Source organism: Schistocerca piceifrons, chromosome 3, assembly GCF_021461385.2.
Source record: "Schistocerca piceifrons isolate TAMUIC-IGC-003096 chromosome 3, iqSchPice1.1, whole genome shotgun sequence".
NCBI classification, from domain to species: Eukaryota; Metazoa; Arthropoda; class Insecta; order Orthoptera; family Acrididae; genus Schistocerca; species Schistocerca piceifrons.
This window is the reverse complement of record NC_060140.1, coordinates 732,150,206-732,165,414: the sequence shown is the minus strand read 5'-3', so window position 1 is coordinate 732,165,414 and position 15,209 is coordinate 732,150,206. Positions and strand designations below refer to the sequence as shown.

Sequence of the window (15,209 nt, the reverse complement as noted above, 5' to 3'; positions counted from 1 at the left end):
GGTGTACGGGAAGGTGTCGTCGTTGAGTGACTGTAGGAGGATACAAGATGGCTTGGACAGGATTTGTGATTGCTGTAAAGAATGGCAGCTAACTATAAATATAGATAAATGTAAATTAATGCAGATGAATAGAAAAAAGAATCCCGTAATGTTTGAATACTCCATTAATAGTGTAGCGCTTGAGACAGTCAGGTCGATTAAATATTTGGGCGTAGCATTGCAGAGCGATATGAAGTGGGACAAGCATGTAATGGCTGTTGTGGGGAAGGCGGATAGTCGTCTTCGGTTCATTGGTAGAATTTTGGGAAGATGTGGCTCATCTGTAAAGGAGACCGCTTATAAAACACTAATGCCACCTATTCTTGAGTACTGAATTACGTAACCTCTCGATACCAGCAATATTCTACTGTATTTCTGTAAAGTAGTTAACATATTTCTGAGACAACATTCAGATTTGATTTCATTAATGTAGAGGTACTTTGATACTTCGTCATGTTTATGTTGCAATGATATTATTCTAATGTGTATTCTTTCTTTTGTCACTATGATCTATGACGTACTTGTAACTCTGATTTTTGGGCGCGTAAGCGATTATTAGTTGGTTAGTTAGAGTCGGACCTTCAGAAAGTCAAGTCTTGGACATCATGTCAAAAAGGCGCATATTGTAGCCAGTTTAATAAATGTGAACTTTAACAGTGAGGAAGATGTTCTCAAGTATGTTTTGTATTGCGAAGTGATGTTTTGTGTGTTATGTGATATTGCAGCAAAAGTAATAAAGAAGAAGTGTAACTTAAATTAGGAGTGCTGATTACTTTTTTACGTCACCATTGTCCTGCAAAAGTGTAATCTTCAAGAATGGTTTGTGAAACACATCTATAAAACTTTTGAATATAGCAGAATAAAACCTAGGCCTCTTTGCATCCGAGCTTGGAATCATCATCACCTAGATTTTCGACGATTGAGCCATAATTGTACAACGAGACCAGCGTCGGAAACACGAAAAGATGAGTGCCTAGTTTATTCATTATTACATGAAATGACTTTATTAACTGTGCTCTAATGACACCTGCCACATAATAACTTTGTTGTTGCCCGAAAATGCAGCATTTAGCAGCGTGAGCAACACCATAATCATTATTAAATTTTGACGTTTGTTGTGGTAGGTTTGTTAGATGCTCGAGCATTTGTGATCCCTATCAGGTCGGATTGAGGGAGGACATAGAAGCAATTCAGAGCGGGCTGCTAGATTTGTTACTGGTAGGTTTGATCATCACACGAGTGTTACGGAAATGCTTCAGGAACTCGGGTGGGAGTCTCTGGAGGAATCGTGAATCGCTACTGGAGAAATTTAGAGAACCAGCGTTTGAGGCTGACTGCAGTACAATTTTACTGTCGCCAATTTATATTTCGCGGAAAGTCCACAAAGATAAGAGATATTAGGGCTCGTACAGAGGCATATAGGCAGTCATTTTTCCCTCGTTCTGTTTGGGAGTGGAACAGGCAGAGAAGATGCTAGTTGTGGTACGAGGTACCCTCCGCTACGCACCGTATGGTGGATTGCGGAGTATGTATGTAGATGTAGATGCTGCCGTTAGATTGTGAACGTCGTCTTCACGGCGTCTGGTGACTACGCGCAGGGGCTGGTCGCCGCCGACGGACGGGACGTGCGTGGTGCTGGGCCCGTGGGCGCAGGTGTCGGCGGCGGTGTCGGCTCCCGGCAACGGCTCGGCCCCCGGCTGGCTGCTGGTGGCCACGGACGGCGTGCCGGAGGCCGCGGCGGCGCTGCAGGCCGTGCCGGAGGGCGCGCTGCTCGTGGAGCCGCGGCTCAGCCTCAGCCTGTCGGCGCCGGCGGGCAACGCCAGCGTCAGCTACGCCGCCTTCCTCGACGTCGCTGCCGCCGTCGCCAGCGCCGCCGCGCGCTACCACGCCGCCCTACGCGACCGCTGCGGCTTCGCCCCGGAGGACTACGTCCAGTGCCTCGCCCTCTTACCGCCTATACAGGTGCTGCCGTCTTTCTCGCAAACTCCCTGTAACCGTCAAAATGGAATTACTAAGGCTTCAGCAAAGGACTTGGAAGAGCAGTTGAACGGAATGGATAGTGTCTTGAAGGGTGGATATAAGATGAACATCAACAAAAGCAAAACGAGGATAAGGGAATGTAGTCGAATCAAGTCGGGTGATGCTGAGGGAATTAAATTAGGAAATGAGACACTTAAAGTAGTAAAGGAGTTTTGCTGTTTGGGGAGAAAAATAACTGATGATGGTCGAAGTAGAGAAGATATAAAATGTAGACTGGCAATGGGAAGGAAAGCGTTTCTGTAGAAGAGAAATTTGTTAACATCGAGTATTGATTTAAGTGTTAGTAAGTCGTTTTTGAAAGTATTCGTATGGAGCGTAGCCATGTATGGAAGTGAAACATGGACGATAAATAGTTTAGACAAGAAGAGAATAGAAGCATTCGAAATGTGGTGCTACAGAAGAATGCTGAAGATTAGATGGATAGATCACATAACTAATGAGGAGGTGTTGAATAGGATTGGGGAGAAGAGAAGTTTATGGCACAACTTGACCAGAAGAAGGGATCGGTTGGTAGGACATGTTCTGAGGCATCAAGGGATCACCAATTTAGTATTGGAGGGCAGCGTGGAGGGTAAAAATCGTATAGTGAGACCAAGAGATGAATACACCAAGCAAATTCGCAAGGATGTAGGTTGCAGTAGGTACTGGGAGATGAAGAAGCTTGCACAGGATAGAGTAGCATTGAGAGCTGCATCAAACCAGTCTCAGGACTGAAGACCACAACAACAACAACAAGGCTACATTCTCTTCATTCAATCTATTGACCCTTGAAGAGTACACCAGGGCCACTTTTTTTTATCTTATGGGACTTAACTGGTAAGGTCATCAGTCCCTAAGCTTACACACTACTTAACCTAAATTATGCTAAGGACAAACACACACACCCATGCCCGAGGGAGGACTCGAACCTCCGCCGGGACCAGCCGCACAGTCCATGACTGCAGCTCCTTAGACCGCTCGGCTAATCCCACGCGGCAGGGTACTCTGACCTGGAGTTTTTTGTTGACACTGTGCATGCATCACTACAGATACACGGCCCTCTGCCACCAACGTAAATTCAGCATTGACATCTAGAATAAATGATGACTAATTGAAACCCTCAGCTGCCGACAGATGTTATTGATATACCTCGATGTGGACAGCTGAAAATGTGTGCCCCGACCGGGACTCGAACCCGGGATCTCCTGCTTACATGGCAGACGCTCTATCCATCTGAGCCACCGAGGACACAGATGAATAGCGCGACTGCAGGGACTTATCCATTGCACGCTTCCCGTGAGACTCACATTCCCAACTGTCCACAATTCTACCTATGTAATCTACCTTATAGACATTTGCCCATTCACTCATTACTCGCGCACGCTTTGGCGATTCCCGTAAGAGTTTGGGCAACCTGTGCGCATTCGCTGGGTAGCGTTTAAATATATATGAAGACAGTAACTGTTCTCGAAAGAACAGATACTGTAGATGACCGGGCAGCTTTTCCCTGGAATAAATTATGATTAATTGAAACCCTCAGCTGCCGACAGGTGTTGTTGATATACCTCTATGTGGACACACATTTTCAGCTGTCCACATCGAGGTATATCAACATCGCCTGTCGGCAGCTGAGGGTTTCAATTAGTCATCATTTATTCCAGGGAAAAGCTGCACTGTCATCTACAGTATCTGTTCTTTCGAGAACAGTTACTGTCTTCATATATATTGACATCTAGTACTGGACGGACGTTCGAAGTTGTGAGCACTGTTTCATTAATTTGACAGAAATAATCTTTCAAGGATCATTGTGACCCTGGAGCACTCATCGTGTAACTATTCTGTCTCCGATTGTGAAGAACATTTATGTGAAAATGTCACGTAAGAATGACAGAAAATGGTTCAAATGGCTCCGAGCACTATGGGACTTAACTTCTGAGGTCATCAGTCCTCTAGGACTTAGAACTACTTAAACCTAACTAACCTAAGGACATCACACACATCCATGCCCAAGGCAGGATTCGAACCTACGACCGTAGCGGTCGCGCGGTTCCAGACTGTAGCGCCTAGGAATGACATTTCACTGATTGAAAGTGTTATATGAGAAGCATTGTTAGGTGAATTCAATCGTGAAAGTGACGGAAGTGGCTTTCGTGATGGAAGTGATTCTGAAGCTGATGCTCCTGCAGCAGTTATGGACAATGGTGAAACTTATCAGTCTGCCGAATTTAAGATAGCGATGAACAAAACAGCATGAGGCAAAAATCTGGATACGCCCCTATAAAAGTCGAACGGTCTCAGGATTGTTAATGGGGTCTCGGATGGGGTGTCTCTAGGTGGAGAGGCACCTTACAGGAGCTATGGCGACAGCGGTGGCCATCTTCAAATCCACCATTGGATTTGAGCTACTTGCTTCAGATGGGACGTGGGTCGTGTGACATTTTTAACTGTCTCTTTCTCAGGAATACACATGTGAAGTCTGTTTTAAGATATCTTTATTTGTTTAGGAGTTGTGACACGTTTAAGTTTGAAATTGCAGTGAAGTGATCAGTTCTGTTGATTATTGCACGTGATCCACAATGGCACACTGCAGGAACGCAAGAGAATTATGTCAATGATTGCTGAATGAGGTATTAGAGTTTTTGTTGCTGAGTGCAACGCCTGGCATCCTGTGACAAATGACGTTTCACTTATGTAGGTATACAAGTTACTGTACAAATTTTTTGCAACGGGTTCTGTGGAGGACGAAAACAGGCACCGACGAGAAGACTGCAACAGAAATTGTGCCTTCGTTCGTGAAAAGACCACATCACAGTACGCGCCGCTTATGAGCGATATCCGGTGTCGGACAGCGTTCAGTTGTCCTACCTGCCCCCCCCCCCTTACACACACACACACACACACACGCACACACACACACACACACCATTGACACCTGTACAAGTCGCAGTTGGAACGTCATCTCTCGAGGGATGAATCTAATTGGGGGGTGCAGATGCAGAATGTGCTCTGTATCAGTGAAACGAGGATCCAAACTTCACACGACAGGTGCTGTTCAGCGGCGAAGATAATTTTTAAGTGCAAGGAGAAATAAACAATCATCGTTACTGGTCAGATGCAACCTCGTGAGTGGATCCCTGTAAAGGTGCAGATGGTGAAAAAGTGATTGTTCTGTGTGGGATTTGGGACACGAGAACGTGGGTCCAGTGCCTATTGATGAAAGCTTGAATGTGGACAGGTATTTTAATATGGTCCGTCATTATGTGCTTCCAGCGCTTTGAATCCGCAGGATGATTCCTCAACCTTCTTCCAACAAGACGGTGCACCTCGCCACTATGCTACTGAAGTCAGTTTCTGGATAAACAGTGTAGAGGTCACTGGATACATATGAGAGGTCCTACCGAAAGGCCACCACGGTCCCTCGATATTGCACCTTTTCACTTTTATCTGTGGAGACATCTGAAATCAGCTGCGTATATGGTAAAAATCAATAATGTAGCCCATCTTTGACAGCGTATTGATGAGGGATGTGCCTCTGTTGACCTACATATCCTGTGCCGGGTGCAGTAGGACAGACAAAAAAGATTTCATTGTGAGTGCAGTGCAGTGGAGGTCATATTGAGCATATGCTGTAATGCCAACTGACTAGAGTCCTACCAAGTGAGTTGGCGCAGTGGTTAGCAGAATGGACTCCCGCATTCGGGAGGACGACGATTCAGATCCGCGTCTGGCCATTCTGATTTAGGTTTTCTGTGATTTCCCTAAATCGCTTCAGTCAAATGCCGGGATGGTTCCTTTGAAAGGGCACGGCCGATTTCCTTCCCTAATTCAATGGGACCGATGATCTCGCTGACTGGTCGTCCCCCCCGAACCAACCAACGAAGTGTTTTAAAATTTACAGTTCGTAACTCCTATACATATAAAGATATCTTAAAACAAACTTCACATGTGTGTTACTGAGGAAGAGGCAGTTCAAAACGATGTGTCACATGATCTCCTTCCCGTATGAAACACGTAACCCAAATCCAAGATGTCGGATATCAAGATGGCCGCCGCTGTCGCCACAGCTTCTATAAGTTGCACCCCCACCTACAGATACCCCATAACAGGCTCTATTATGATTCCTCACACCGTTCGACTTTTATAGGCGTGTATCCAGACTTTTAGTTTCCCTACCACGTTCAAGTTTCTGACATTCCACGCCACGACTCGTAGAACGTTATCCTTTCGTAGATTATTCAATCTTTTTCTCATGGTAACCTCCCCCTTGGCAGTCCCCTCCCGGAGATCCGAATGGGGGACTATTCCGGAATCTTTTGCCAATGGAGAGATCATCATGACACTTCTTCAATTACAAGCCACATGTCCTGTGGATACACGTTACGTGTCTTTAATGCAGTGGTTTCCATTGCCTTCTGCATCCTCATGTCGTTGATCATTGCTGATTCTTCCGCCTTTAGGGGCAATTTCCCACCCCTAGGACAAGAGAGTGCCATGAAACCTCTATCCGCTCCTCCGCCCTCTTTGACAAGGCCGTTGGCAGAATGAGGCTGACTTCTTATGCCGGAAGTCTTCGGCCGCCAATGCTGATTATTTATCAAAATTTAGGCATTGGCGGGGATTGAACCCGGGACCGAAGACGTTTTGATTATGAATCAAAGACGCTACCCGTTTTTTTTCTTTTTTTTCCGACGATTGCCACATTTTTTTTTTTTTTTTTTTTTTTTTACGAAGACTCCAATTATACTTGTTTCTCCTTCCAGGAAACAAAAATGAGTCTCCTTCGTTTTGTTGGCGAAGAAGCAATCTTTTGGGACAAAAAAGAAAAAAAAGTTTCTCAAAGCCAAAATCAAATTTCTTTTTCCTTTAAGCAAATTATGAGTAATAAATAAGGAAAAGTTTGTTTTTTTTTTCAAAAGAAAACAAAGACTCCAGTTATACTTGTTTCTCCTTCCAGGAAACAAAAATGAGTCTCCTTCATCTTGTTGGCGAAGAAGCAATCTTTGGGGACAAAAAAAGAAAAAAAAAGTTTCTCAAAGCCAAAATCAAATTTCTTTTTCCTTTAAGCAAATTATGAGGAATAAATAAGGAAAAGTGATTTTTTTTAAAATTAAAGTCGTCGTGCGACTTGTAGTTAAAGTCCAGTTCTTACAGGAGCTTCTGAAATGTATTCGCCTACAGCATGCCAGCTCGTCCAAACGTGTCTTCTCATGGCGTAGGCGTGGGTTCTGGGTAGCAGATCTATTCAGTTCGGTTCGGTTTATACAGTTTTCAGCTTCTCAGGGCTTGGACGTTCCAGCTACTAGGTGGGTCATCGAAAGTGCTCCGTAAGAAATTGGAAAAAATATTGTTTATAGCTTGGGTTGCGTATCAGGACGCAGTGTCGTTCGTTGAGATAAGTCCAATATCCTAGCGTAGACTTGTCGCCAGAAGTAAAAAGATAGCGGATCGTGTGGCCACAGATCCAATTCACAGAGTGAGTTTTGGCGGAGGGGTAGAAAGTCTTATCTGGGTACAAAAGCATGTCGACGTCGATCTGAGCCGGTGTCTGGCGAGTAAGAAACTACAAAATTCGCCGCGCAAGTGGCCAGACGTCGAATGCTGTGCCACAGTGGAACCGGTGGACATCCGTGTCATCCACCCCACAGTGGGTGCAGAGGGATGAATCGGCGAGATGGATGCGGTGCAGACGATCTCGGTTAACTTGTTTGCCATTCACGGTGATGTACCACGCTGATTGAACGTCTGATTCAAGAAAACGGGCATGGATCGCCTTCCATATGTGTCGCCACACGTACTGTGGATACTTACGTTCGATGGGGTTGGACGGGCGGCACTGTTGTAACAATTCGGAGACTGTTTTCGTGAGATACAAACGTGTAAGTGGTAAGGACCGGTAGATATAACTGAACTCCAGGAAAAATCGTTGGATGTAATAAAAGGGGGTTGGAATGGTCGATACCAGTACTGGGGCGGACAAGGAGGCCGGTGCAAAGTTGTGAAGCAGGAGGCTAGTAAGGCTCTGCGGGCAACGATGCCAAAGTTTTAGTTGGGAGCTGACGTATAGTGCCTTGCCACGAGTCGGCACGTGGATGAATCCCACCCTGCCACGATCTCGTGGCAGTGCAAAGGATTCATACTGCACCTTGAATAACATCCCCGAGCTGACGAAGGAGCCGAAAGCCATCGTCGCGCCAGGAGATTTGGGACTGGTAGTACTTGAGCCACGTGTGGAATACGGGAAGCATGATACATATTCACGTATTGCGCGCGTTGGATAACGTCGAGAGCTCGTAGCCGGTGATCTGCGAGATTTGCTCTGATTGTCTGTAGCAAGCGTCTACCATTGATAGTCGCTGAGCGGCGCAGGTCTGCTGTGAAATCAAGTCCAAGACACCGTATGGTGGCGGCGACACTAAGGGGAGCAACGCATCTCTCCGGCAAGCCCTCACCAATGAGCAGGACCTTGGATTTTGACACACTGAGGCAGCTCCCCGAAGTTTCGCCGTAAGTCGCCACCCATGTCAGTGCTGCTCGTACTTCATCTTCACTGCGCAGATATAGTACTATGTCGTCTGCGTAGGCTGTACAACAAAAACGGTGGCCTTGCACAGCCATGCCTTCCAAACGTTGGCGCATGCCCTGGAGTAGGGGTTCCAAGGCGAAAGCATGCAAAATCGTGGAAAGAGGATAACCTTGTCGTACAGATCGTGCGATGACCAAGGACGGTGTAAGGCGACCATTGTACATGATTTTAGAGGTTGCACTACTCAACAGGCGCATAACCACTGTGACAATACCGCCAGGAAAACCCATATGCTGAAGAACTGTTCGTAAATAGAAGTGGTCAACACGGTCGAAAGCCTGGCTAAAGTCCAGTGAAGCCAAGGCGCCAGGGAGACGCTGATAATGCGCTAATGCTATCATGTCTCTGTAAAGGCAAAGGGCCGTACGGATGTTGTTGTCGCCTACTAGGGAAGTCTGGTCGCAGGATGTGACGTAACGGGCGACCTTCTTGAGTCGCGATGCCAGTAGCCGTGTGAATATTTTCATGTCGCTGTTGAGCAAAGTAATTGGTCGATAGTCGTGGATCCTCGATAACCCGCGCGGTTTATGTACGGGGATAATAATGCCTTCTAGAAAGGCGCTCGGGACCACTGTCATCGGTGACATCAGCTCTTGTGCGATTGCCGTCCACGTGGAAGCCAACAAATAGTGAAAACTTTTATAAAATTCGATGGGTATACCGTCAGGTCCAGGAGATCTGTTATCGGAACCCGCCTTGATAGCATCTACCACTTCATCTGTGGTTACGTCGTCTTGGAGGTCATGCACTGCATCCTCCGGAAGAGTGTTCGTAGTAAGCTGAGCGACTTCTGTGATCAGTGCTGCAGAATGCGGTACTGCTGCGTATAGCCCGGCAAAATGAGCATGGAGAGTACGACCGATGCTTTGTTGGGTGTCGTGCCGGCGCCCTTCCACATCAGTGAGGACTTGGATCAGAGCTCGTCGTCGTCGTTGTCTTTCCTGAAGGAGGTGGAACATCGACGGACGTTCTTGAGGGATGCGATTAGAAGCTCGAGAACGGACTACAGTGCCTTCCAAGTTACGCCGCATGATCAAAGAGATCTGCGCCTTCGTGCGATGGACCATCGACTGCCGGGCTGTCGAGAAAGGCATTGTCGTACAGTCACGTAGAATGGTGTAGTAGAAGTGCAGGGTATTAGTTTGCCACGCCTTTAATTCCTTCCCATAACTCATCAGAGTCTTCCTGAGGGTCGGCTTTGCACAGGGGAGCCACCATGATAAGGTGGAGTCATAGGCTTCGCGACGACGGTGGCAGCGTGCCCACGCTTCTTCGACCATACGGCGACAGTCTGAGGAGGTCAGGTGAGCGACATTGAGTTTCCACAGACCACGACTATGCCACACTTGCTGTCGGACGAGAGTGACGTCACAGAGGTACGCATCATGGTCTGAAAAGGCCAAGGGCCAGACTTCCGCATGACGTGTGCCATCAGCAAGGGAGCGGGTAAAGTAGATGGGATCTACGCGGCTTGACGAGTGAGAGGTGTAGAATGTATAGCCCGGTTGAATTCCGTGGAGCTTCTTCCATGTGTCAACAAGTCGTAGACGGTCGATGACCACTGAGAGAGATGCACAAGGGGAATGTCGCGGTTCTTGTGTCGAGTTAAAATCTCCACCGAGTACCAAATCGTCCTGCGGACCGGTGAAGAGGGGTGTGACGCTTTCGGCAAAAAAAGTTTGTCGGTCATGACGGCGGCCAGTGCCGGACGGAGCGTAGATATTAATAATACGCACGCCGAACAGTGTGAGGGCCATACCTCGCGCAGTGGGGAGGTAGATGACGTCCTCTGCAGGGAGTCCGTCGCGTAGCAGGATGGCGACGCCGCTACCGGTATCGGATGCGGGGGAAACATGGGCGTTGTATCCGGCGGGAACTAGGAAGTCAGCCACAAACACCTCTTGTAAGAGTGCTATATCCACATCCGCAGAGTAAATAGTGTCTCTGAACATGGCCAGTTTATGAGGGGCACGAATGGTGGCAAGATTCATCGTGGCGATACGATATTGCTGTGTACGGCCATCCTCAGTATTTGCAGAACGTGCGGTAGAAGTAGCCGGCAGGTGGAGACCCGCCGGTGGTCCCGCAGTGATGATTATTACTGGCGAGGCGCCAGCCCCAGTGTCGCCGAGGTGGACTCCTGTGCAGACACGCTGGCAGTCTGTTCCACTTCTTCTTCAACGTCATGGGCCCAGGAAGCTGACGACGTGGACATGTGACGGTCACGTGCTTCCGGAACGGGTGTTGTGGATTCCGCAACATGAGTGGCAGGGGGACCGCTGACATCATTCGCTGAAAACAGCGAGGACACGTCCCTGGCTGGGAGAGTAGGCATCACTGGAGGGGCGCCTGCTGCTGCCACATCGCGTGACTGGACGCAATGTGGGAGATCACCGTCAGACATCAGGTCGACATCTCGCGGGGCCGTCTGAGAAAGGGCGCCATCGGAAGGCGTTCGTCGTCGTCTCCTGTGTTTGCGAGGCGACCGTTGTTTTCTGACGTGGCCTTCTGAATCAGAATGTGGTCGCCCGTCGTCGGACGCCGAACCCGTCTGGACAAAGGCAGACGTCGGCACGACACCGAGGTCGACGTCCATGGTTCCAACAGGAACATCGGTTTTGGTCTGCAACCCGGACGGTCCTGAAGCGAGCACGGGAGGCGACGCCGTGCTTGTGTCGTCGGCGCGTTGTGCTGCGGCGGGTGGCGTTGACGATGCTGCTGGCGCAATCGAGATTGGTACGACGGGGTCCTGTGCAACCTTGGCGTAGGTGATGGGTAAGGACGTGACCGTTGAAGCCTGGGTCTCTTCACGTAACGGCGTCTGTATTAAACGGCGGTGTAAGCATTCGGAACGTACATGTCCCTCCTGGCCACATCCTGCGCACGTTCGTGGCTGTCCATCGTACATGACGATGGCCCTCACACCGCCAATCAGCAGGTACGATGGGACATGTTTCGTCAGCTCAATTTTTATTTGCCGGACACCATTTAATACGGGGTAGGTCGTAAATGTTTGCCACTTCTCCGCGACGTGACCCAAGACGGTGCCATATGGTTGGAAAGCGGCACTGACCACATCCTGAAGCACCTCGAACGGGAGCTCAAACACCCGCAATGTCCGGAGACCGAATCCAGCATGGGCGACTGTGACAGCACCCATATGTCCATCAGAGTGTTTAAATTTCAGTCCGGTGGCATGACGGTGAATGATGTCATTGCAAATATCCTCCGTCGACATCTTGATGTAGACAACACTTCCAGTGATGGAAAAATGTATGCCGATTACGTCCTGGGGGTTCAAACGTAAATCCTCACGTATGAACTGTTCGACTTCGAAAGCTCTGGGTCGTGGATGTTCGGCCTGAAACGTTACTTTGATCGTTGCACGGCGGTACGAGTGCGCCGTGCTGTACGTTAGTACTGGAGATGATAGACACAAACACCGCGACACGGAAGTAAACACCGCCGAGAGCGGAGCGGCACACGGCGCGCGGAGCAGCTCCGCACGCTAGCACGGCTGCGAGCCGACTGACCCCTAGACCACAGGTAATGCAAAGGCTCAATCTATATATAGTAGGGGTCAGTGAAGTGAAGTGGAAGGAAGACAAGGATTTCTGGTCAGATGAGTATCGGATAATATCAACAGCAGCAGAAAATGGTATAACAGGTGTAGGATTCGTTATGAATAGGAAGGTAGGGCAGAGGGTGTGTTACAGTGAACAGTTCAGTGACCGGGTCGTTCTAATCAGAATCGACAGCAGACCAACACCGACAACGATAGTTCAGGTATACATGCCGACGTCGCAAGCTGAAGATGAACAGAAAGAGAAAGTGTATGAGGATATTGAAAGGGTAAAGCAGTATGTAACGGGGGACGAAAATCTAATAGTCATAGGCGACTGGAATGCAGTTGTAGGGGAAGGAGTAGCAGAAAAGGTTACAGGAGAATATGGGCTTGGGACAAGGAATGAAAGAAGAGAAAGACTAATTGAGTTCTGTAACAAGTTTCAGCTAGTAATAGCGAATACCCTGTTCAAGAATCGCAAGAGGAGGAGGTCTACTTGGAAAAGGCCGGGAGATACTGGAAGATTTCAATTAGATTACATCATGGTCAGACAGAGATTCCGAAATCAGATACTGGATTGTAAGGCGTACCCAGGAGCAGATATAGACTCAGATCACAATATAGTAGTGATGAAGAGTAGGCTGAAGTTCAAGACATTAGTCAGGAAGAATCAATACACAAAGAAGTGGGATACGGAAGTGCTAAGGAATGACGATATACGTTTGAAGTTCTCTAACGCTATAGATACAGCAATAAGGAATAGCGCAGTAGGCAGTACAGTCGAAGAGGAATGGACATCTCTAAAAAGGGCCATCACAGAAGTTGGGAAGGAAAACATAGGTACAAAGAAGGTAGCTGCGAAGAAACCATGGGTAACAGAAGAAATACTTCAGTTGATTGATGAAAGGAAGAAGTACAAACACGTTCCGGGAAAATCAGGAACACAGAAATACAAGTCGCTAAGGAATGAAATAAATAGGAAGTGCAGGGAAGCTAAGACGAAATGGCTGCAGGAAAAATGTGAAGACATCGAAAAAGATATGATTGTCGGAAGGACAGACTCAGCATACAGGAAAGTCAAAACAACCTTTGGTGACATTAAAAGCAACGGTGGTAACATTAAGAGTGCAACGGGAATTCCACTGTTAAATGCAGAGGGGAGAGCAGATAGGTGAAAAGAATACATTGAAAGCCTCTATGAGGGTGAAGATTTGTCTGATGTGATAGAAGAAGAAACAGGAGTCGATTTAGAAGAGATAGGGGATCCAGTATTAGAATCGGAATTTAAAAGAGCTTTGGAGGACTTATGGTCAAATAAGACAGAAGGGATAGATAACTTTCCATCAGTGTTTCTAAAATCATTGGGGGAAGTGGCAGCAAAACGACTATTCACGTTGGTGTGTGGAATATATGAGTCTGGCGATATACCATCTGACTTTCGGAAAAGCATCATCCACACAATTCCGAAGACGGCAAGAGCTGACAAGTGCGAGAATTATCGCACAATCAGCTTAACAGCTCATGCATCGAAGCTGCTTACAAGAATAATATACAGAAGAATGGAAAAGAAAATTGAGAATGCGCTAGGTGACGATGAGTTTGGCTTTAGGAAAAGTAAAGGGACGAGAGAGGCAATTCTGACGTTACGGCTAATAATGGAAGCAAGGCTAAAGAAAAATCAAGACACTTTCATAGGATTTGTCGACCTGGAAAAAGCGTTCGACAATATAAAATGGTGCAAGCTGTTCGAGATTCTGAAAAAAGTAGGGGTAAGCTATTGGGAGAGACGGGTCATATACAGTATGTACAACAACCAAGACGGAATAATAAGAGTGGACGATCAAGAACGAAGTGCTCGTATTAAGAAGGATGTAAGACAAGGCTGTAGCCTTTCGCCCCTACTCTTCAATCTGTACATCGAGGAAGCAATGATGGAAATAAAAGAAAGATTCAGGAGTGGAATAAAAATACAAGGTGAAAGGATATCAATGATACGATTCGCTGATGACATTGCTATCCTGAGTGAAAGTGAAGAAGAATTAAATGATCTGCTGAACGGAATGAACAGTCTAATGGGTACACAGTATGGTTTGAGAGTAAATCGGAGAAAGACGAAGGTAATGAGAAATAGTAGAAATGAGAACAGCGAGAAATTTAACATCAGGATTGATGGTCACGAAGTCAATGAAGTTAAGGAATTTTGCTACCCAGGCAGTAAAATAACCAATGACGGACGGAGCAAGGAGGACATCAAAAGCAGACTCGCTATGGCAAAAAAGGCATTTCTGGCCAAGAGAAGTTTACTAATATCAAATACCTGCCTTAATTTGAGGAAGAAATTTCTGAGGACATACGTCTGGAGCACAGCATTGTATGGTAGTGAAACATGGACTGTGGGAAAACCGGAACAGAAGAGAATCGAAGCATTTGAGATGTGGTGCTATTGACGAATGTTGAAAATTAGGTGGACTGATAAGGTAAGGAATGAGAAGTTCTACACAGAATCGGAGAGGAAAGGAATATGTGGAAAACACTGATAAGGAGAAGGGACAGGATGATAGGACATCTGCTAAGACATGAGGGAATGACTTCCATGGTACTAGAGGGAGCTGTAGAGGGCAAAAACTGTAGAGGAATTTTTTTTGTTTTTTTTGTTTTGGTTTTAGGGCGCAAAACTGCTATGGTCATTAGCGCTCGGAACTGTAGAGGAAGACAGAGATTGGAATACGTCAAGCAAATAACTGAAGACGTAGGTTGCAAGTGCTACTCTGAGATGAAGAGGTTAGCACAGGAAAGGAATTCGTGCGGGCCGCACCAAACCAGTCAGCAGACTGATGACCAAAAAAAAAAATCCAGACTTTTACCGCGCTCTGTACAGTCGTCCAGGATATGAATGGTCATTGTAGAAACACATCTGTCCCTAATAGAAAAGGTCTGCCTGTTACCTTGGACACTGTAGTCTATATTCGAAGAGTGTGGAAATAATGGATCAATCTATTTACA

The 15,209-nt window shown here is 47.0% G+C and overlaps 1 protein-coding gene and 1 non-coding gene across 2 annotated transcripts in view; one reads left to right on the top strand and one right to left on the bottom strand.

Annotated features, from left to right (window-relative positions):
• The window catches only part of LOC124789009, a 260,631-nt gene that overhangs the window by 201,900 nt on the left and 43,522 nt on the right, over positions 1–15,209 (top strand). The window contains exon 6 of the mRNA XM_047256296.1: positions 1,638–2,001. Coding sequence (XP_047112252.1) covers positions 1,638–2,001 — 364 coding nt within the window. The remainder of the gene's footprint in view (positions 1–1,637; positions 2,002–15,209) is intronic.
• On the bottom strand, positions 3,233–3,306 carry Trnat-ugu. Its single transcript has one exon. It is a non-coding gene; the product is annotated as a tRNA-Thr (tRNA).